Genomic DNA, 24,702 nt, shown 5'->3' with positions numbered 1-24,702 from the left:
TGGCATCCCCTGGTGTAGGATGACAGAGCTTACGACAGTAGTGGAGGAGATTATTTTTTCCAAACTGTAGGGGGACCCCGAGAGCAAAAGTAGCCAAGTGCTGCTTTAAACTGTGTGTGAAGATGAACGGAGGTCTTACGGGTGTGGAACGACATTAGGGGGAGGAGTTAATGACATTTCATTTTTGGGTGAACTAACCCTTTAAAGAAATAATTAATTGCTGACAAGATGGGCTTTTAATAAACTTGGCTGTCTATGCAGTAGAAAGGCGAAAGATTTTCTGAAACCGGTTCTACTAAGTAGAGAAATCAGAGAAGGATCCCTGTGACATTTTCTTTTGCCAACATCTTCAACACCACTCCTTATTTTTAGCACCACCTTTGTTGATCTGTCTGTCCACGGGGGAATGCAAACCAAAGCCCTGTAGCTGTCCAAAGTGCCAGTTGGTGCAAAAGGACTTTATATAATTGATGTGTTGTGTCTCAGCTGGAGACCGAGCAGCCGCTGGAGGAGGTGGAGAAAGAGGAGGTGAAGGTGAAGGTGGAGGAGGAGGCTGCTTCTCCTAAATGCATTGGTCCAGGCTGCAGTAATGAGGCTCTGCCAGAGTCGGTGTACTGCGGTCATCAGTGTATTGTGCGGCATGCAGCGCTGGCCATGAAGTCTCTGTCTGAGCCCAAGACTGAGCCCAAACCCGCTGCTCCACCGGCTGAACCGCCTCTCAAGGTAATCATTATTTCCTCCGTAACAGAGCCGTCTCTCCGGTGCAAATCATAATGCGTAGGAATGAGTGTTTTCTTGTTCTCTAATGCTCTAACTCTACATTTAGATGACCGCAGTTCTGTATGTATTCATTTGGCTTTCTGTAATCATGAACAGTCTTTAAGAGCTTCTGTGATCAGTACATTAACCAATATATGAAGAGACTAGGGCAGGGTTTCTCAAACTATACGTTCAAAGGTCCAAATCTGAATTTTCATCTATGCACTGCAAAAAATGCTTTTCTTTCTCAGTATTTTCATCTTGTTTCTAGTCCAAACATCTACAAATTCTTAAAACAAGAAGTATTTACTAGACAAGCAAAAGTACTTGGTTTGTTTTGGGAAAAAATAACTCAAAATGAAGAGAGTTTTTGCTTAAAATAAGATAAATAATCTGCCAATGGGGTGAGAAAAAATAATCTTAATTCAAACAGAAAACAAGATTATTTTTTTACCCCATTGGCAGATTATTTACCTTATTTTAAGCAAAAACTCTCTTCATTTTGAGTTATTTCCCCAAAACAAGACAATTACTTTTGCTTGTCTAGTAAATGTTTCTTAATGTAAGACTTTTTAGATATTTTGACTAGAAACAAGACAAAAATACTAAGTAAGAGAAGCATTTTTTGCATTGCGACAGGACAAAACTTGTTTTTAATAAACATGTATAACAAATCAACATTCATTTTATGAAAAAAATAAGGTGCCTTTTGCATTCGAAATACATGAAAAACAAGTATTCTGTATGTTGTGGATATTGCTGTTCAATATGACGTGTTTTGTTTCATGATGCCGTTTAACATTTCCACTCTTCACAACTTCAACTCGTTACGAATCAGACAGAATGGCTTCGTGCTGGATTGGGGCACAATGAACACACCTCTCTGTCCAGGCATCTTTAAAAACTCTTATTTTCTTCATCAACTTTTTTTCCCTGGACAATGACATCCTCCACACTCATTCAAACGCTTACTGTGGTGAAGGGTCACCTCGCGGACAATTACATCAAAAGTGTACACTCGCTGGGTGGAATGGCAATTGAATCACGGAGGAAAACTTTAAATATCTCACCTTCGCCTTAATTTCGGACCATCTCCAAAAAGACAAAACGCTAAACAAATAATTTTGACATGTGTTTATCAAAGTAGGAAATCCCGACTTTTAGTCCCTTACACACAATTACTGCTGTTGAAATACGAATGGAGGCGGGTCCGGATTGAGTCTGGACCTGGAGAAGTGCTGGACTAGGGACTGGGAATTATTTAATCATTCATCTCTCTGACATTATTCAGTTTGACCAAAAATGTTTAAAGGGGTGGTTCCGTGTTTTTTTCTAGGCTTGGTTGTGTTTATGGGGCGCAGTATAACATGTCTTAATACTTTTTTTTTAACGCTGTATTTTTCTTCTATTCTTCCTTTATTCCACACTGCTATCTGTGCTTTGAACGGCTCGTTTGCTTCCTGCTTATACGAAGCCCATCCCTCTGAAAAACACAATGGTCCTAGATTGGTCAGATGGCCAAATGTAGTTTCCTGTATTTTTATTGGCTGAAGAGCCAAGCACAGGTTGTCGGAAACGCCACGCCCCTCCCCATTACGGGCAGAAGTTACATCTGCGGAGACTAGCGAGGGTTTATGATGTCACCAACCCAGGAAGAAGCTCGTTGTAGTCCAAACCGGCCGTTTCTGTAGGCAATAAACTGCCATAACTTTAAAAGACAATATCTCCGTTTGCATTGAACTTTCAGCGCTGTAACTTTGCAGATACTGTTTATGCTCAAGCAGCGACATTACACACTAACTGAAGTTAAAAAAGTCAAATTGCATGCAGCCACCCCTTTAAATTAATTTCCACACCGGGAGTACTGGGTCCAGTCTCTACCAGACGGCATCTGTTTTCTCTGATATCCAAAACTGTCAGCACAGGATTGTCTGACGCATTACTGGCATCACTGGTTCTGAATAAGAGACCTCTAGCGGTAAAACGACATATTGTGGCTTTAACTAAATCAAACATACACTGCTTAGGTTGAGGAATCACACTTTGAATTGAGTGTTTGTTACTCTATCTGTGTCCCCGTGTTCACTTGTGTGCTTTTACATTTCAGATCGAGAAACGATCATTTCTTGCAAAGCTTTTCAAGGTGAAGATCAATAAGGCGACGCCAGCGCAGGAAGAGCCTGTGAGCAAGCAGGAAGAGCTGGATGAAGAGCCAGCCACAGCTACAGTCTCTGATCCTGCACAGACGACCACATCAACTCCTGCCCTGGAGCTCAAGCCCAGTATGTTTCTCACGCACGCACAAGGGCATCCCCCTCTCTCTGTCTCTGAGCACATTTACATTAAGGCAGGGGTCCCCAAACTCGGTCCTGGAGGGCCGCTGTCCTGCAGAGTTTAGCTCCAAACCCCAATCAAACACACCTCAAACAGCTAATCAGTGTCTCACTATGGCCTATAAAGGCATCGATTAGCTGTTTGAGGTGTGTTTGACTGGGGGTTGGAGCTAAACTCTGCAGGACAGCGGATTGGGGACCCCTGCATTAAGGCTTTGTGCATAATCGTGTAAACTTTACTCTTTTCTTTTCTCTGCGTTCAGTGCTTAAGCATAAACCGCTCAGCAAAGCTAGGTTTGCCATTTACGCTGACTTCACCCATCATGTGAACACCTGTGGTTTTAAAAAGTGCATGTGTGACCCTGGAGCACTTCAACAGTCCTGCCTCTCACGGGTATATCTAGCAATAGCCAACAATAAATTGAATGGGTCATTGAATGAATTTTAAATCAATCAAAAATGCATTGCTAAGGACTTCATTTGGACAACTTTAAAAGAGATTTTCTCAATATTTCGATTTTTTTTGCTCCCTCAGATTCCAGATTTTCAAATATAGTCATATGCTAACAAACCACACATAGATGGAAAGCTCATTTATTCAGGTTTCAGATGGAGTATAAATCTCAAATTCATAAAAATTAACTCTATTTTTTTGGTCCAAGGTCATTTCTGTGTGATATGACAGGAAATCGTTCTTAAAGGGTTAGTTCCCCCAAAAATGAAATGTCATTAACTCCTCTCCCTAATGTTGCTCCACACCCGTAAGACCTCCGTTCATCTTCACACACAGTTTAAGATATTTTATATTTAGTCCGAGAGCGTATGCAAGTGTATGCACACTATACTGTCCATGTCCAGAAAGGGAATAAAAACATCATCACAGTAGTCCATATGAGACATCAGTGGGTTAATTAGAGTCTCTTGAAGCATCCAAAATACATTTGGGTCCAAAAATAACAAAAACTACGACTTTATTCAGCATTGTCTTCCACGTTCCTCAAATAAGGACTCAAACGGTTATGAATCAGCGTATTGATACATGATTCGGATCAATACGCTGATTCATAGCCGTTTGAATCTTTATTTGAGGATTGAAAACAAACGCGGAAGAGAAGACAATGCTGAATAAAGTCGTAGTTTTTGAGAGACCCAGAAGAGAAGACTTAGGGGTGTGAAACGACATTAGGGTGAGGAGTTCATTTTTTGGGTGAACTAACCCTTTAAAGCACAATCAGACAGAACGCGCTTTTCAGGTTTGAGAACGCGAGGCGCACCGTTGTTCAATTTAGAGAAGAACACATTTTAAATGTTTCTTGGAAACCCTCGAGCTGTGCCGTCAGTCTAATCAAGGTAACGTCACCACAGCTGAAGGCCGCCTCTCCATTCATTCGATTGGACAATAGAAAAAAAAAACGTGATGACGTCGAGTATAAAAAGAAAGACGCATCTCACTGCAAAAACATGTTGTCTGATCGGGGCCTAATAGCAGATTTAAGAGCCTGCAGACATTTTTCGCAGTAGGAGAGGAGAAAATATATTGTACGGTCCGACTCTTTTGAGAAGTGGCACAAACATCAGAACATCAGAGAAACCACAAACATCAGAGAACAATCGAGCTGTAAATCATTTTTCTGCTGACATTTTAGAGCACTCGCATAAGTGGAAAACTCAGTCGGATACATGATGATTACCATGTCACGCCGATGCTGGTCTGGCCTTTCCTGTGTTGCTGGATTAGGGGTTTGCATATAAATTGGTGTAACCTTTTATTTCATTAAACGGATTTTAGGCAGTTATCAGCGTGTTGCTGTGCATGTAAACATGTTCTGTCTCTCACTCTCTCTCTTGCGCGCACGCACGCACGCACACGCACACACACTCCCCTAAGCAAGTTTTTTTTTAAAATTAGAGTGACAATCGTGGATGATCATATTTCAAGGCCAGTCTTCACACTTTGATCAGTATTACTCATGTGACTGCACTGATGACGACAGTCAAGTCAACTTTATTAGCGCTGTTACAATGACGATTGCTTGACAGCACTGACGATTCGGTTTTCTGAGCAGAGATGCTTTAGAGCTGAACTCTGTTTGCATCGTTGATCATTATTTACCTGCGTATCACCGTAAAGCTGCTTTGAAGAAATCTGCATGAAATAAAGTGCTATAAAAAATAAAGCTGACTGACTTACAAAAGAACGGGTGTTTGCCATTCCCAAGATTGGCTTGAACTTGCATCACTGTGACCACATTACAGACACTATTATCAGAAGAGTCTCTCACAGGCCCTTATGAGACAGGCACATTTAGTCATTGTCAAACACTGTTATATGGACTAATGGTCAAATATATCCACAGCAAAGATTGAGGCACCACAAAGCAGAACACAGCGTCTCTAACATTAAAACAGGCTGAGAGGTCCTCGAGATGTTGCACTACAAGTCTGTCCGTTCTGCATCACTATCAGCACCAAACCGGATGCGGGTTATGCGCAACAAAGTCCGCGATTATCTTCCGGTTCAGGTCTTTTGTAAAGAGTTACTTCAGCGATTAGCATATGGCGTCATCGGAGGAATCTTTGTCCAGAGGCTAAAGACTACAGCCAGCAGAGAGCTATTTCCACATGTTTTGAACTCGCACATGGGGAGTGGGAGATCGCATTCACAGCTCAGCTCACGGCTGCAGGCAATCATGGAAACGGAGCGGTGTGGAGCAAAGTGATTGTTTCAACTTCTCAAATTAAAGGCAAACCAAAGGCATGAAGTGAAAACATGCCAGACTGAACACGCGCTGAGAACGCGCTTACCTCAGCTCTCATCACGAGCTCATCCATGACTGTCAATCTGACTCCTGCAGCGTTTGGGCTGTGAGACTCCCTCAGCGTAGCCTGACAAGCCAGACCCACATCAAGATGTTTGGTCTGGAAACTCTCCATTGACGGCTCAATCTGAGGGGCGGGATAAACGGTTGTCTTTCAAACTCCCTCTGCACGCGATAGGATAGCGCTACACCAACCGAAGCAACGACGGTGAAGGGGAGCTTGATGATAGATTAAACATTCACCGTATCTGGTCGGCTAAACTCTGAACACATCTTCCCTTTTTAAGAATGACTTCAGTGCCGCTCTTTGTTCTTTTCTCAGAGAAAAGCTTAACTCCAAGTCTTCCGGAGGCGCGGGCAGAGCTGATTCCAAAGACCGCCGCCGTTCGCCAGTTTCTGTGTTTACTAGAAGACTGTGTTACTAGAAGCACGCAAACGCAACTCGGCCGTCGTCATTATGGCCCCGCCCGCTGACTCTATAGCCTACCTACACGATGTGGTTGGGCCGTCCAGATTCTGCGGAATACAGCTCAGATAGGAATTGAGAGTTGCTAGACCACACTTGCGGGGAAATTAAATTTGCTGCCGCTAGGGTGCGTCTAGATTTCTAGGCTACCCTCAGCGGCTAAATCACATGATATTGAACAGACACGTTCAGTTTTTAATTGTAGTGTCTGCTCTATAACTGAACTGATTTTATGAAGATGAACGCGGTCGCGGTGGGAAAGTAAAAGTGATTCAGTGATCCAGTAGCGGTGGCTTTGGAAATGGCCTCACAGGGCAGCGAAGCATTCTGGGAATTGTAGTCTTTCATCCCCATGAGACAAAAATACATTTTCTGTCTTTTCTCAGTCTAGAAGGCACAAAATAAAAAAAATAATTTCACATTTCTACTGCATTGATGACCCAGTTTAAATACAGATTCATCTTCCCAGCGCTGAAGTACCCCTTTAAATACTGCGTCAGTCCACTTTCCCTCTGTACAAACTGTATCAAAATGCAATCGGAAACGATTACAAATGCTGTGTTGTGCATGCCAGCATGTTATTAATGCCTGTTTTTTAGCAGTCATTTTGTAAAGAAAAACTCTGCTTCTGTGCTCATACGTACGCTTGCCTGTAGACTAAACCTGTAAGGCTTACGTCATGCCGTCACCGTTCTCACAGAACCACGTTTCTGTTCAGATCATGTGATGATGATAACGGTATCGTTGCAAAACCTGTTCGGGGTTTGAGTCCTCTAGCCGGCGGACAGGACATGATGTGTAAGCCGGCCCAAAATAAATATTAATGATTATTCACAACGGATGTTGACTCAACTTACTTTAGCTGGACAATTTCTGTCTATAGCCAAAATAATCTCTCTTCCATTAAGTTTCTGTTATCACTGTAAAGCTGCTTGGAAACGATCAGTATTGTGCTATACAAATGAAGGGGACTTGACTTAAGATAACTTCAAAGAGTAACACTGATGTCCATTGCATATGCAGGTTGATATCTTAAGTTTATTTTTCTTCTTCATACTAAAAATCGGAATGATTACCAATAAAATGGCAACAATAAAGGACCTAGCCTATAGATATCGCCTCCGTTCGACTCTTCCTTTGACCAGCAGATGCGATGAGACTGTCTGTTCATGTGGCGATCTGCATGAAGCCTACTGTAGTCTCTGAGCTTGAGTTCAGTGCGTTTGATGCAGCTTTCTGTGTGGAAGACACGGCCGCATTCGGGAATAGTACATCACAGCCTTTATATAGTTGACTGGGAAATGCTGTTCTGCAGACCAAAGCCATGCCAGAGCGGCATATCTGGATGATAAAATACACTTTCTGCTGGGAAATCACTGGGGATTAATCTAAATCACAATAGTGCACCAGTAATGGCGATGCAGGATTTGGTCAAATTGTGTGATCAAGTCTGAACGTGCAGGAGCGACGAATGCGTTGAAGTACAAATGAGCTCCCCCGTCAACTGCGTCTCCTGATCGCAGGGTTCCCAATCATCCTGGAAAACCTTGAACACCTGGAAAATTACAGACACATTTTCCAGTCCTGGAAAACGCATGGAAATTTTGAGAAAATGTTAAATGTCCTGGAAAATCTTGTTGTTGTCATGGAAAATATATGTATATATATATATTTTTAAAGTTCTTCAGAAGAAACTCACAATTGAGAGATCTATAAATTCAGATTTGTGAGATATAAACCCACACCTCGTAAAATAATGATAGACACTCACAATTTCGCTACAAAGTCAGGATTGCATGATATAAACTCGTAATTCAGACTTTTTTTTCTCGCAATAAAATTTTTTCCAGCACAATTGCGATTTTATATCTTGCAATTCTGATTTCTTTTCTCAGAACTGAGAGATATAAACTCACAATTGCAAGTTATAAAGTCATATTCTGAGCAAAAAAGGCAGACTTTTACCCTGTGGTGGAAACAAGCTTCCATAGTTATAATGTATGATTAAGAGCTCATAGTAAACATTATAGTTAAGTCATGGCACTAAACTGTATCCCTCTTAAAGACTTGGAGAGGAATATTTGGCATGATCATTGTCTTTTATTTCCGCCGTAGTAAAATTGAAAAGTCCTAGAAAATGGTTGCTGAAAATGAGCGGGAACCCTGTGTTTTGGCGAGTGCAGTGCCCAAGCAAACAGTGTAGCTTCTGCTGTGTTTTACTGCTGTAAAAAAAAATCTGAATTAGTCCCAAAATAGGCTAGGTTCTTAAAGGACCTGTATGTAAGAAATATATTTCAATGAATCCTAAAATGGCCCTGATATGTCAGCAGACATTAAGAAATCATGTTCATTTCTAACACTTCTATCACTGACAGCAGTAGTCCGGCCAGGATATTGGCATTATAAAGCTGTTGTGGCAGCTCAACTGATGTTGATGATGTCATGTTGTGTTTTGGCCTGAAGCTCCGCCCTCCACCTGTCGACCAATCACGGAGTCATTAGTGTTTGGGGTTGCCAGATCTGCTTTAGTTACCACAGCTGCAGATCTACAAACGTTCTGCTGATCCTGCAACCAATCTGGCAACCTCGAGTCAGGGGGAGGGGGAGACACCGCTCTACAGGCATCTGAAAGGGATTGCAGGACCAGTTTTGGCCACAATCTTACACACACTTCCTTTAAAGTGTGCTCATAAAGATTATAAATGATATTCGCTTAAACACTGATACAGGCAAAACATCAATTCTGGTTCTACTGGACCTCAGTGCTGCATTAGAACACTGTTGACCACACCATACTTCTAGACAGGCTGGAAAACTGGGTCGGGCTTTCTGGGATGGTCCTCAAATGATTCAGATCATACTTAGAAGGGAGAGGTTATTATGTGAGTATAGGAGATCATAAGTCTGAGTGGACGTCCATGACATGCGGAGTCCCACAAGGGTCCATTCTTGCACCACTCCTGTTTAACCTGTATATGCTGCCACTGAGCCAAATAATGAAAAAGAACAATATCACTTACCACAGCTATGCTGACGATACCTAGATCTACTTAGCACTGTCACCTAATGACTACAGCCCCATTGACTCCCTGTGCAAATGCATTGATGAAGTTAACAACTGGATGTGCGAAAACTATCTTCAATTAAACAAAGACAAAACTGAAATCACTACATTTGGAAACAAAGATGAAATTCTCAAGGTGAACGCGTATCTTGAGGCTAAAGGCCTGATAACAAAAAATCAAGTCAGGAATCTTGGAGTGATTTTGGAGTCAGACCTGAGTTTCAGTAGTCATGTCAAAGCAATAACTAAATCAGCATACTATCATCTGAAAAATTTTGCAAGAATTAGATGTTTTGTCTTCAGGCAAGACATTTACTGAATGAGCTCTGAGCACTGTATGTCCGACTGATTGCACCCTATCTTATCTCTTTATTCTTTTTATAATTGTTTTAGTTTACCTTTGTTCTTATCTCTGGTTATTGTTTATTTTATATGTTCTTTTGAGTTAAATATGATGAGTGAAAACTGGGTTTGATGGAAATAGTAAGTTTGACAATAAGGTTTGAGTATGTGTAAATCTGTGGAGGGTATGATGAGTGAGAATGGGTTTAACAAGAAGGTTTCTGAGTAAAAATCAGGGAATAGTGATTAAAATGGATGTTATGTACGTGTTTGAGAAAGAAATGAATGAGAGGTGCTCTAATAAAGATGGTACATGTTTGTATGCTGTAAACTGAAGAATGTTTATTTTTATATCAGGGATCTGACCATATTTTTTCTTTTCTTATTATTGTCTTTACAACTATTGTTAGGGGTTGACAGTTTTGACCCATAGACCAGATATGCGAAATGAAGACCAGGAGTCAGGATGTTCAATCATCGGAGAGAATTTTACTGAAGAATAGTTTGCAGTTTCATCAGTAGAGTCAGCTTCAGAGTCTCTCAGGGCGGTGTCAGGCCAGACTCTACTCTACACAAAATTACCACACCAGTTATACCAATTTCAAGGGCATGATTTACATCATTACAAACACGTGGAATATTACTGATTGGCATAAAGTCTAAACAATGTGTCACACGAGAATAGATAGGAGATGTTGTTGTTGTTAATCAGGATGTATACATCAGACAATCCCAAGATTGGGGTAGTGTTGACTTCAGGGGAGTCCTAGAAAGACGCCCAGAGGTCTAGGGTGTGAGAAAAGCGGTCCAATCCTGTCCATAGACCTGCACAGAACATGTTACACACACACACACAAGACTCTAGGGCACATCTCTCCTCCAAGGTTAGCGCAGCAGTGAGCTTATCAACAGAACAAGATATCAACACCACATGACAAACAAATCTCCAGAAAGAAAAGTATGACTAATGTCATCTACCTCATTCTATAAAGAAATATAAAGAAATATAAAGACAAAAATGTACTTCTATCAATGGGAAAAATCACTATATAAATGGGAAGAAATCACAATTGGGAGACTCAAATCCTCCCACCCCTTCCTTTCCTGGGGTTAACAACAGGCAGGATTCACCTCTTAGAAGTTCTAACTTTCTCTCCAAGGCCCTGTTGGTCAGGCTATCTATGTCAGGGCACATAGATAGGGGTCAGACTGTCTTTGTCAGACCGTCTCTGGAAAGCAAATTAGACACCATACAGCAGACATAGAGTCAAAATCATATTAAATAATAGTTAAATGTATTAATGATCAAATAAAATTGATTGTCAGTAATTCATTATTTTGAAAGGATAATAACTGATTATTTAATTCATGAGGTTATTCAAAATCATTCAAAAGGATAAGATGCATATGATGAAGAGGCAAGGGTGTCGGCCCACTCCCCCCTTCACTATGCTTGTTTTAAATTTTTTTTCGTCCATATGGTACTCTTTTTTTCTCATGCATTTGTCACCACTGTTTTAATTAATTTCTATGTAAAGCACTTTGAATTGCCATTGGGTATGAAATGTGCTATACACATAAACTTGCCTTGCCTTGCCTTGCCTAAAGGGTTAGTTCCCCCAAAAATGAAATGTCATTAACTCCTCCCCCTAATGTCGCTCCACACCCGTAAGACCTCCGTTCATCTTCACACACCGTTTAAGATATTTTATATTTAGTCTGAGAGCGTATGTAAGTGTATGCACACTATACTGTCCATGTCCAGAAAGGGAATAAAAACATCATCACAGTAGTCCATATGAGACATCAGTGGGTTAATTAGAGTCTCTTGAAGCATCAGAAATACATTTGGGTCCAAAAATAACAAAAACTACGACTTTATTCAGCATTGCCTTCTCTTCTACGTTTGTTTTCAATCCTCAAATAAAGATTCAAATGGTTATGAATCAGCGTATTGATTCATGATTCGGTTCGCGTGTGAAACTGCTGAAATCACGAGACATTGGCGATCCGAATCATGAATCAATACGCTGATTCATAACCGTTCGAATCTTTGGGTAAACTAACCGCTGTCCTTAACTTGCATCAACTGTGTGTTTTTCCAAATGCTGCTTGTGTTTTTATATCTTTATACCCTTCTATTTATTGTTTTTCCCCAGCCGTTAAAGACACAGATGAAGTTGAGTGCAATACCGGCACACCCCAGAGCCCTCCTTCAGATCCGACTCTGGACGTTACGGCTTCTCAGAAGACTCCCACAGCTCCGCTGGTCAAGAAGGCCACTGGAGGAAGAGCAAAGAAAACCATGCCCGGCTCTCCACGACTGGAGCTTCTCAAAGGGACTCTTAGTAAAAGCCCTTTGCCTAGAAAGCCTCCTGAACTTATGGCACCGGCTGAGCCCAGCACACCTGCAGGCAGAGCCTCAGCGGAAGATGTGGACAGCCCTCTCCTGATCAGACAAAACATCCGCCGCTCGCTCTGCAAAATCATGCTCCGAAGGTTAGAGAATGAAACCTCAGGGGTGTGACGATACACTCATGTCACGGTTCGATATACATCATGATAATGATCTCACAATATGATATGTAGTGCAATATTTTAAGCCAAAATATATATTTTTAATTATTATTAAAACATTATTATTGTATTATCACCAGTTTAAAAAAAAGGGCTGCCAGCCACCGCCAGGGTTTTTGACCATTTTCACAAAAATTGAATAGCCCATAGAAAATTTTAATTTATGAATATCTGAGCATGCAATATATAGCAAAAGAAAGAGCCGACCCTCTTCTTTTAAACAACATCAAAAAACGTATTCTAGCTTCATGCATTCCTTTTTTATCAACACTTGAATATGGGCAAGCTTCATAAAAAAAGCAACATTTTGTACAAAAAGCTGAGGAAAATCACGTGTGTGTGTCTGTGAGACTGACTCCAGATCAGTTTCAGAGCGAGGATCAAACACAGATGGAGGAGATGGAGTCCACCAACACTGGGTCCTGTTGTCCTGGGCCCACATCTCATTCAACATTAGATAGATTTGATTATATGACGTTTAATGTTGATGATCATGTTATTTTTTATATGCATCTGTTTACACTCGATCGCTTACTGCGTCTTACTCGCGTGTGTTTTGATCAGGAGGTTCTGTACTCATTCTGAAGATGTTATAGTGCCGGGAAACCCGGACATGTCTGTGTTTGGCTGGGAAAGAGTTAATGGCAGGTTTAAACAAAATTTTGTGTGTCATTTTAACCATCCTCTGACAATACAATATCTATGTGTTGGCAGCGTCCCCAACTGGACAAAGTTAAAAGCTATTTTACGGCATCATAAGTAGGGGTGTAACGGTTCACAAAATTCACGGTTCGGTTCGATACGATACACTGGTGTCACGGTTCGGTTCGGTACGGTTCGGTATGTTTTAGATACAGCAAAAAGAAAAAATTGGCAGATAAATTACCTTTTTTAATTATTTTTTTAATAAAACTAACGAAGTATGGATTTTTTTTTTTACATTGAACAATGACGAGTTATACTTTACCCATCTTCTATGTAGTTACAGGAATAAGACATTAGCTCTTTACATTAGCTCTCTCCACACTTTTTACACACACTACTGCTTCTGTCATCCCCCAAATCCTCACTTGTTTGACTCTCAAGGGGGCGTGTCTGAAGAACGTGGCTGTTCAGCTCCCATTCATAATGTAATGTGCCGTCACAGTCAGGTAGCTTTGTGTAGCCCTTGACATCCAGCCTGTTGTCAGAGCAACCGCTGTTGCTTTGGCCAATTGGTTCTCTGTTTGTGCTTTTGTTGAAATGGGCTCGTGAAGGAACATTGTAACGGGGCTCAATTACTTAAAGCATGTTCTTAAAACTCCGCAACCGTTAACATGGGTATGGAAAAAATACGCACCGCATAGACTACGCACTGCAGACGGAGTTTGTGTGAAAATGGGCGTAAGGTCTCATATCCGCGGCTATGAATGGGCCACTCGCCGCGGTGATGTCTTTTGCCATTTGAATAAGTTGGAAATGTCTGTCTTAATGCTGCGGGGATAGTTTGTGGCTGTTTCTCCTTTTTATCGTCTTGTTGTCGGCGTAAATGAGTTGATTGACATGACATTAATTATTCCCGCTGCTGTACCATCATGTAGCAAATGCGACATACCGTTTGTTTTTTATCCATCACTCTTGCCAACACCATCATAGCGTACAAAGAATCCAAAGTTCACCCAAACACCAGACCCGTTTATTTTTGGAGGATCTTCTATTTCTGGTTTGTTAAACGCAATAGCCATTTTGCCACGAGCATTCAGCGCGTAGCCTACTGAGTAAGCGAGAACCTGACTGAGCAGCCTAAAACATATTTGGTGTTTTTTTTTTTCACTTCAGCGGTGTCAGGGGCATTGCCTGTTATGTCGTTTTGGTTATTGTTGAACGCATGTTATTATATTTCACACACTTTTTTATTTTTCCAAATCTAATTAATTAGTCCGAGAACCGTTCGGTACATAATGCGTACCGAACCGAAAGCCTTCTACCGAACGGTTCAATACGAATACGCGTATCGTTACACCCCTAATCATAAGTAATTATGCGTAGGGCTTTGTTGACCACTTTGCCTCAAAAAAAAAGTGAATACAGATTTTCCATCTGGAAATCTGTATTCACTCATTTTTATCGTTGTGTGCTTGGCCATGTAGCTGCGGTCTCTGATCTTGGGATGATCTTCTTCTGTAGGTTAAATCAGAGTGATGATCTGAACATTTCTGAGAATGAAATTGAAAAGCTGGCAGTGGACGTGGAGAAAGAGATGTTCAACATGTGTTACACCACAGATGAGGAGTATAAGAACAAATACCAGTGTCTCATCCTCAACTTGAAAGATCCCAAACACAAGGTTCATTTTCTTCCCAAAATGGCTTCATTTAAATGCTGTTTTCATAATGTGTGGAGTCATTCTGTGGATGTTTTCAGGAGCTGTGTCATCAGGTGTTGAAAGGAAACATACCTCCAGTCAGGCTCATTCATTTGAGTCAGCAGGACGTGACACGTGTCGAGGTAAAGCATTGTGTTGCTCTCAAAACATTTATGTTAAGACGATGTGGAGCTTTTCAGTTTTTGACTGTTTCTGACAGGAGCCCGCTGCTGATCTTTCTGTGAAGGAGGAATCATCATCCCTTTGTTCTTTGAAGGAGGAATGCTCATCCCTTCGTTCTGTGAAGGAGGAATCCTCTTCCCTTCGTTCTGTGAAGGAGGAATCCTCATCCCTTTGTTCTGTGGATGTGGAAGAGCCTCCTCTTCCTCCTCTTCCTCCGGAGGAAGTGATGATCGTAGAGACCACGCAGTCATTGAACACAAACACTACCTCAGTGAGTTGATCGCATCGGCTTCTAGCTGAATTTTAGATACTTTGACAAACACATTGCAGATCATCACTGCAGCTCTTTAGTGTTTATTAGGGCTTTAAATCTGAACTGCTAGAGCACAGCACCTGTTCCTCTGAACAATTAAGCAATAAAGCCTTTTGTCTATCTTTAGGAAGAGAAGCTGCCTCTGTCTCAGCTGAAGCAGACGCCGGCGAGAGAAGCGCGCGTCGATGCTCCAGAAGTGATCGGCAGTATGCTGAAAGACACCACGTTAGAGCACAAACACCATCTCTTTGACCTTAATTGCAAGATATGTACAGGTATGACCTTCTAAAACGCATATTGGATAAAGCTTCACATGCCCTGCCTGCTTTTCTGGAGATTTAAGCAGTATGGCAGGGGTCCTCAGATCTGACCCACAAAATCCACTTTCCTGCGGAGCGTCTCAATCAGCTCCCTAGTTCACTAGTCAGGGCACTGATCAGGGAGTCAGCCCATTGACTTATGTCCTGATCAGTGCCCTGACTAGTGAACTAGGGAGCTGATTGAGACGCAGGGAGAGTTTAGCTCTAATCCTAATCAAACACACCTGAACATGCTAATCAATGTCTTCAGGATCATTAAATCACAGGTGGGTGAGTTTGATCAGGGCTGGCGCTAAACTGCAGCACATTGGCCCTCCGGATGAGAGGGACCCTGAAGGGAGGCTGTATGTGGATATCACAGTGTAAATGTCCTGATAAAATCTGCTTCATTGTTGGCCTCTGTTATACCAGGTGCAGGTGTTGCATGTCAGTACTGCTGCTATATTTTAAAATTATTTAAAATCTGCCAGTGGGGTAAGAAAAATAATCTTAATTCAAACAGAAAAAATTATTTAGCTTATTTTAAGCAAAAACTCTCTTTATTTTGAGTTCTTTTTTCCCAAAACAAGATAATATTTTGTACTTGTCTAGTAAATGTTTCTTAATACATTTTTTTTTTTTAGATATTTTGACTAGAAACAAGACAAAAATACTAAGTAAGAGAAGCATTTTTTGCAGTGCAACTTTACTACTGTTCATTGTAATTTAAGCTATATCTGGCCTTTTGCTTAACATGTAGGTTACAGAAGAAAACTGCAGGGACTATTGGAGTCTGTGGTTATCAGTACTTCTTAAGCTTGGAACATACTTTGCAAGAACAAAGAAATTTGTTCGTTTTCTCGAGGTGGCAAGAACAAGAACAAAGTTCGTTCTGGCCAGTACATTCATACTTTACGAGAAAAGCAGGTGCCGATCATCTGCGTTTTTCTGCATTAACCACACCCACTTTAAATCTCTGACCAATCACACAATAGTTCTCGGACACCCGCAAGAAAAAAGTTTGTTAAATGACATAATTTTGTTCTCGCAGCCCTGGGAGCGAGAACTTTTTTCTCTGTTATTCTGAAGTATGTTGCAGCCTTTACACTACAGATTGCTGTTGTTCTGGATACTGATGGGTAAATAGAGTGATCCAGTCGTTTTAAAATACATGTCAAGTAGATATAAAGTAGGGCTGGGTAATGAGACAAATTTCTCGAGCTGGTTCGATTTATATTCAAAAGCTTTTGATTCAATTCAATATTATATAAAAATTAAAAATGTGGTGCATGTTTTTATCTAAATGCTCCTCTCTAGAGTTCATTTTTAGCTGACTGGTGAGTTTATGGACACTGAATATGGTTTTAATGAGGTAAACATGACGTGACATTGTGCATAAGCTGTTTTACTGATGTCTTTCACTGGCTGAAACTCTGATTGAGCTGATTTTAGTGCATTGTCCTCTATCTTTTACCAATCTGATTTCGGTAAGTAAGTCTCTTAAGCTCTCCTGCACCACAGTATAATCTGCTACTTTTTAACCCGCAGGCCAAGTATCATCTGATAATGATCCTGAAAGCCAGAAACCCAAGATGAAGACAGTGAAAGATGAGGCAGAAAAGGAGAAGCCTTCACCAGCTGATCATGGGGCTGGTGCGGCAGTGGATCCTCCAGACTCAGAGATCATCGAGTCTCCTGCTTCTCCCAATGCTGAGGAGGACTTGGACTCGCGGATGCCATCTGCAGATTTCTCTCCTGTTTTGATTCCTTCAGTTCCCACTGTGGCCATCTCCAGAAGAGATCCACGTACAGCCCAATACAGACAGACTCTTCCATCTGCTGCCCCAGAGACGGCCTCGAGCCCGCTCCAGCAGCCGCTCCCAGTGCAGCCTGCCCTGGACCCTCTTAAAGAGACACCGCCACCCCCTGTGGTCCTACAGATGCCTGCTCCAATGCCCAAATCTATCCTCACCAAACCCTCGCCAGCATCTCTGGACACCTCGTATAGCTCAAGGTGTGCATACAGGCATTTTTGCGATGTAACTTCAACAATAAATAATGCAATAATAGCACAAATAATGAATACATTCTCATGTCTCTCTTTTTCAAGGCTGGCAGATTGTGATAAAGGAACAAGACAGTTTTTATCTAAACAGAGTATTTTATGGAAAGGCTTTCTTAACATGCCAACTGTAGCCAAATTCGTCACAAAGGGATACTTAATTTCTGGCTCTCCTGACTTTCTGAAAGAGGTTGGCTTTTTTTAAACATTACTAAATGATTCATTTTATTATTATTATTATTATTATTATATTTTAAAGATATATTTTCTTGTTGTGAATTATTTGATCTCAAAGTATGCGGATGGTATAAATATGGCCGGTGGGTGTTACATGTATGCACTTTCTGTGTTTAGGACTTACCAGACACTATACAAGTTGGAGGCAGGATATTACCTCAAACTGTCTGGGAATATGTTGATTTGATAAAGACATCAGAGGCAAAGGTAAGCCCACCACCTCAAATTTGTCATTAAAGGGATAGTTCAGCCAAAAATGAAAATTTGACGTTTATTTGCATCCAACATGTAGGTGTGTTTGTTTCTTCAGTAGAACACAAATGAAGATTTTTAACTCAACTGTTACTAAATAGAATTAGACCCCATTGGCATGCATTATACGAGCAACGGGTGAAGATAAAAATCTTCATTTGTGTTCTCCTGAAGAAACAAACACACCTACATGTTGGATGCAAATAAACGTCAAATTTTCATTTTTGGCTGAACCATCCCTTTAATAATACTGATATATTAATTGTATTAAATGCACATTGATCAAATCTATTTGCATTATTTCCATGAATACAGGAGCTGTCATTAATCCGGTTCCATCCGGCCTCAGAAGAGGAGGAGGTTGCATACGTGTCCCTGTTTTCATATTTCAACAGTCGTAGGAGATTTGGGGTTGTTTCTAATATTTGTAAACACATCAAAGATCTCTACCTCATTCCGCTGTGCACAAAACAGGCCATCCCTGCGGCACTGCTTCCCTTAGAGGGACCAGGTATATGATGCACAGATCACATACTCAGGGCTCGACTTTAAGCCCGTTCATCTGCTTGGCCTTCGCATGAGGAAACACTCATTCACTTGTCAGAGTAAAACAATAGCTCAATCAAATCAAATCAATTTTTTTTTGTAAAATGTTACAAATATTATTTATTCTGAAACATCAGTGTTCAGTCAGCTTTGACATATAAATCTGCATATGTATGTTCTATATAAATATAATCTTTATAATCCTTTATAATCTTTATAAAGGTATAATATAAAGAAGTAAAATAAAAAATATATTTTTAAATATATGCTTATCTTTGATTTTAAATTCTTACATTTGATCAATAAATTCAATTATAATAATAAGACACTATAGGCTGTTATCAATCAAATTAAATCATTACACTGAAAAATTGCACTGTTATGAGACTGCTTTGAATATACAATAAGACATGTTTGAACGAATGACTTTCTTAAGCATGAAAGTAAACCTCCAGGTCTTCATGAGCGAGTCCTTCATTCAAACCCTGAAATGAAATCAGTGCCACAGTTTCAGTCGGGATGGTACTCAGCACTCTTGCTCGTGTGATGTTGCTCAACTCTATCATAAGTTATAAATATTAAAACTCCACATCGTGTTACGACAGTAAGTCAACTGAGTATCTTTGAGCTGCGCTCGTTTGTTGAGATTTCTCCTTGAGATGCTGCGTCAGTGCATTATTTATTATATTATCCTCCACTATCGATCGCCCCTTACACTAAATGAATGCAGAATCATTCTCGCGGTTTGGTGACTCCCCAGTTATTTTTTGTTAATGACATTTTAATCAGGATACTTGTCCGGTCGGGCAAATAAAATGATCTTTCACTTGCCCCTTCAAAAATCAACTTATCCTTGACAAGCGTTAATGTCAAGCCCTGCAATTATATTATTATATGTTAATATATATAATTTAAAATCAATATGTCATTAAATGCTAAAATCCTTTGGTATTCTTGTGTTTCTGTGAAACTGAATTCCATCAAAAAGCTATTTTGTGTAGACCAAATCCTGGACAAGCATTAATGTCGAGCCCTGCATACTGATCTGTTTCCAGTTTCACATCAGGTGATAATGACTTTGACCTTTTTATGTTATGACTTCTCTTAGGGCTTGAACAGGATCACCCTAATATCCTAATTGGGTTAGCAGTCTGTCAGAAACCAAAGCGTCTTGAGGGATTGCCACAAGATGTTGCCGAGAAGAAATCTAGGTCCTTGATTTGTGTGGATAAAAGGGAAACCAGCAATCCTACCTCAATAAATGATCTTGGACAACACAACACTAAGGCTGAGGCTATCTTGCTGAATCCTTGTGGATCTTTAGCTTCATTTAGGTTACCAGACCCAGTCAGCTCTCTGTGTGGCCCATCTTCTCTCCCTAGAGTGTCATCTGTGTCGAAACCCAGCCCGTCTGTCAATAACTCCAATACCACCCCACTTCAGACCATACTTAACACTTTATTTGGTCAAAAGAAACATGATGAGTGTAATATAAGCTTGTCAACAGATAAGGTTCAGCCTTGTCAACAGTTGTGCAAATACGATGATCCAATGGTGTTGGGTGATGATGATGATGATAGGCCGTACGATCCTGAGGAGTATGATCCAGCTCTTACTAATGGGGCTCTGGTTCCAATGAGTCCGACTGAAGTTTTGGAGCCTAAAGCTTCATCTGTAGCCCCTGGTGAAGATGATGATGATCGACCGTATGACCCAGAGGAGGAGTACAGTGCAGTTGCTAATGTTCAAACTGTCAGAAATAATATACCCAAAACAACAGAGGTTAAAAATACGGTAGAGTCCTCTACAGTTTCTAGTGATATAGCCTATGATCCAGAGGATGAGACTGTGTTTGAAGAGATGCAAAATTACCTCACAAGTAACGCTTTACCTCACAAATCCGCGATCTCTGAACACAAAATGCCCCAATACACCGATAAAATCCCTACTACAACATTCACTGAGCAGCAAAAAATTCTTGAAGAGTTAAATAGGCAGATAGAGGAACAGAAAAGACAGCTAGAAGAACAGACAGAAAGTCTACGCCTTCAGAAGGAAGCCATTGGTGTTTCCATGGCCCATTTCTCTGTTTCTGATGCTCTGATGTCACCACCAACAGCATTTGGTAGGGACGAAGAGGATGAAGTAGAAAAAACACCCTATTGTCCAATAATTAATCAGAATAGGGATCCACGAATCTGTCGAAAAGCAAGCCCGGATGTGCAGTTGGATGATGCTGAATGCGGGGCAATAGAAACAGAAAGTGCACAAACATTATTAAACATGGAAGAGACCAAAAATATAGTAGTGGACAACTCATTAAACACAGAGAAAGAGAAATTAGCTTCTGATAACGCGATGCCAAAGGAAGGGTCACCAAAAACTGCACAAGCACAGAACACTAAATCCTCACGTTCAGAGAATACCTACAAAAAAGGAAGCAGTAGAAGGTCCTCATTGAGCACAGATAGGTCGTCAAGAAGTAGGCGTGAACACAGCAAGCCATACCACCAAGACAGGACGTCTTCAAGAGCCTCGCATTCAGCTAGAGCCTCGAAGGATGCCTCAGATAAACACCATCGAAGCAGACCATCTAGGGGAAGTCACAGTGACAGACGGAGAGAGACATCCTCAAGGAAGAGGGATCATCATCACCACCACAGAGGCTCATCCTCACCCTCGCGGTATAGGAGCAGAAGTCGTCGTTCCACGCGCTCACACTCAAGCCGGAGGGAAAAATCCTCGCTGGACGAAAGTGGCCAGTCTCGGAAGACTGACCAGCAAGAGCCTGGCCCATTGTCAGAGCACAGCACGCAACATGCATCACAACATGAATCTGACCAGGTGTCAGGCAGTGATCGCATGCAAACTGCATACACATTAGGACAAAGTGAGACTACATGTAAAGACAAACAGTTGGCAGATTTTCAGCAAGGTGGTCTTTTAAATGCAAAGCAAAGCCAGGGACTTCAGACATTCCAAAATCAAGGGGAACATTGTCCTCTATTAAACAAGTCATTTGACAAAAATCTGCCATTTTATAGCCGATCTGAAATTAAGAGAGATCGTTTGCCCCCTAGCAAAACTGACTCGAGATTGAAACGAGGAGCACTACACACCACAGGTGATACTGACCTGCCTTTACACAGAGTTACACCAGCATTACAGCCACACACATTTCAGACTGACGCTTTTCACCATGACTCCATAAGTCCATCTACCCGGCCGCCACATAACCGAACGGCTCATTTTACTGAGCCTGGCTACACTGATCAAAAGAAAGGCATGCCGTCAGTTCAAAGGTCGAATTATTTACATAATGAGATGGACGAATTACATTCAGGAGATTTCCCCCAAAGATCTTTCCATTCACAACATAGACATTTATCTGACACTGATCAATTATATTGCGGAGAACCGCCTCAAAATAAAAGAGACGACTTTTTTATGCGTGATGCAGACCACAACAATCAACCTTGTGCGTCTCAAAAAGAGGAAGGATTCCCCATATGGGAGCATGGCAGGTTTGATCACCAAAAACACCCGAATCACATGCTCAGGAGATTTCCACTGGAAGAGACAGACCAGGCCCATCAAAGTCAGAAACCCAGGCCTGCCCAGTTACATGAGGGCAGTTTTCAAGAATCTGAAACTGGTAGAGTATCTCACAAAACAATTAGATCTTACATGCAGGGGGACAATTTTAGTAAGGATGAACCTGTCCAGTTTCAGCAAAGAGAGTCAATATTAGGGCCTGTCCCTGTGCACAAGGGCAATTTCAGACCCCATAATCCTAGAGAGCATTGTCAACCTTCCACATTTGATAAGTGGAACCGGTCAGGAGAGCCCCCGTCTGCACCATTGAGGAAACTGAGGAGTCCTACATTTGGTCAGCCCAGGGGCCCATCCTCTTTTGAAGCAAGTGGACATGCTTCCCCCCAAGATATTTGTGAACTACAAAGCCCTGACCGCAACCAAACATTTGCAGAGGATGCAGAAGACCGAATACAGACATCTTTTTCTAGACGGGCTCCAACACACGCTCAAGACCCGGCAAGCGGGGCAACGCACAGCCAGTTTGAAGGACCGCGATATGCTGAAATCAAAGGTCAACCAAGAGGGCTGAGTTTATCTGAGTTTAGAGGACGAAGAAGGGGCGCTAGTGGGACATTTTTTGCAAGGGGTAATAAAATGAATGCACAAATGAGGGGACCTCGCTTTGATTCACCACAGCAGTTTTCGGTCCAAAGAGAACCATCTCCTGATTTACATGGACCGAGAAGACCTTCACCTCAAAATAGTGACCATTTTGACGACCACAATGAAGCCCATTCTTCTGGTTTACCCAACCATTCCACTCCTACTCCCTTTAAAAGACCACAACATCAAAATCCATGTGAGATTCAAAATTTGGGGCAACCACACGCAAATTTTGAGTGCCAACTAAAAGAGACAAATATACGGCCGTTACGGCGATCCGGTCCGCTACTCCCCACTCCACCTGGAGGTCCAATTAATCTGAACACTTCCCAGGTACACAGGCATAACTCCCACAATGAGTGTGACCGGTCACCTGACATAAGACACGGTCGTGTTGCGAAGGACGTCAGTGGACATTGCATTCGTGAGGAGGAGCCAAGCATTGCTAACCGTTTTAAACTTCAGCGACGTGATAACTCAAGATTACACGATGAACAGGTCGGGTATGAAAGTAGAGAGCAAGAACCAAGGGTTCAGGACAGAAGTTATGGACAAGCAAGCAGAAGGTCAAGAGGACGCAATGGCAGATGTAGAGGTGAAACAAGGGCAAATATGTGGAGATAACAAAACGAAGAAGGAAAAAAATGAGCAGATCCAGCAGTGTTTGGCGGTGTAGTTAAGACTTATACTACTATAGGTTGACTTCATAAGTAAAATGGATGGGGAATAAAGGAACAAGACAAGCTCTCTGAAGGTTTAAATATTTGCAAGTTCAAGCATAGGCGGACCTTTTTATACGCCTCAAGATAGATTAGATGGATCTCAATCAAAAACATTGTTCTGCAAGTGAAGCAGTTTTTGATAAATCTGTTGGTTTCTTGAAAGATTGAAGGTTTGTTCTCTCTGCCATATCAACTTTAAGTTGATTACTGAAAAAGAAATGTTTTGTTTTGTTTTGTGGAAGCAGGACATGTTCATTTAAACTACTGACAAAAGTCTGTGAATTTTTTATTTTATTTTTTATCTCTTATAGTCTCATAAATAGCAGTGTACATTTATGTTCATAGATTTTTAAGTACTTTTCTAAATGTACATTTGTAAGTAATTCAGTATTTCAAAAAATGGAGCCTTGTCTATTTCCACTGATTTAATTTAGTAAACAACTGAACCACAACATCTGACCAGTGCACTTAATGATCTCTAATTATGTGTTTTTTTCTCTAAGGGATACTCCAACCCAAAAAAAAACTCTGTCATCTTTTTTTTTTTACTCATCCCAATGTGCTTCCAAAACCACATATTTTCTTCTGCAGATATTTTGAAAAACATTGTGAAACAAACAGCATTAGAGCCCCTTAACTTGCACTGTATGGCCAAAAACAAAAACAAAACAAAAACATAATTGTACTGAAAAATTTGTATACACTGTTTTTTTGTTCCACAGACAAAATCATGATCTTAGATTAATAAATAATGGCAGAGTTTTACTTAATTGGTTGGAGTGTCCCTTTAAATATTACTATGGATGAATATTATGTGGATATAACCATATTAAAATGCCATCTCATCTTTGTAATGCATGGGTAGTGTATCTTTATTGTGAATAAGCCAGACACAGTTTTTGATAAACATTGATGGATTCTCCACCACATTAAAGGAAATGTGTCATAGCCTATAGGTAGCCTAGTCCTATAAAGGTTAATAAAGAAGTTTTGTATAATGAATGAATCAGGAGCTAAGTTTACTTTTGCCTATTTTTATTAAAAATATATTTTTATAGACAAGTTTCTTGAACACTTAACGTTATATAAATTGCTGCAGCAACAATGACAGCATTAAGAATAAAAGAAAATGGAAAATGTTCAGAGGCAGTATCAAGTTAAACATTGACAATTTCACAGTTTTG

The 24,702-nt window shown here is 40.9% G+C and overlaps 1 protein-coding gene across 1 annotated transcript in view; it reads left to right on the top strand.

The window, feature by feature from the left end:
• Positions 1-24,372, top strand: part of si:ch73-181d5.4 (death-inducer obliterator 1) — a 30,917-nt gene extending 6,545 nt beyond the window's left edge. The window contains exons 5-16 of the mRNA XM_067446987.1: positions 487-723; positions 2,867-3,041; positions 11,943-12,282; positions 14,527-14,686; positions 14,764-14,847; positions 14,925-15,158; positions 15,328-15,475; positions 17,048-17,513; positions 17,610-17,751; positions 17,916-18,005; positions 18,366-18,561; positions 19,705-24,372. Of these exons, the coding sequence (XP_067303088.1) occupies positions 487-723; positions 2,867-3,041; positions 11,943-12,282; positions 14,527-14,686; positions 14,764-14,847; positions 14,925-15,158; positions 15,328-15,475; positions 17,048-17,513; positions 17,610-17,751; positions 17,916-18,005; positions 18,366-18,561; positions 19,705-23,420 (5,988 nt within the window). The 3' untranslated portion in view covers positions 23,421-24,372. The remainder of the gene's footprint in view (positions 1-486; positions 724-2,866; positions 3,042-11,942; positions 12,283-14,526; positions 14,687-14,763; positions 14,848-14,924; positions 15,159-15,327; positions 15,476-17,047; positions 17,514-17,609; positions 17,752-17,915; positions 18,006-18,365; positions 18,562-19,704) is intronic.
• The last annotated feature ends 330 nt before the right edge of the window (positions 24,373-24,702 follow it).

Source organism: Pseudorasbora parva, chromosome 6 (genome assembly GCF_024679245.1).
Source record: "Pseudorasbora parva isolate DD20220531a chromosome 6, ASM2467924v1, whole genome shotgun sequence".
In the NCBI taxonomy this organism is placed as follows: Eukaryota; Metazoa; Chordata; class Actinopteri; order Cypriniformes; family Gobionidae; genus Pseudorasbora; species Pseudorasbora parva.
This window is presented reverse-complemented; position numbering and strand designations above follow the sequence as displayed.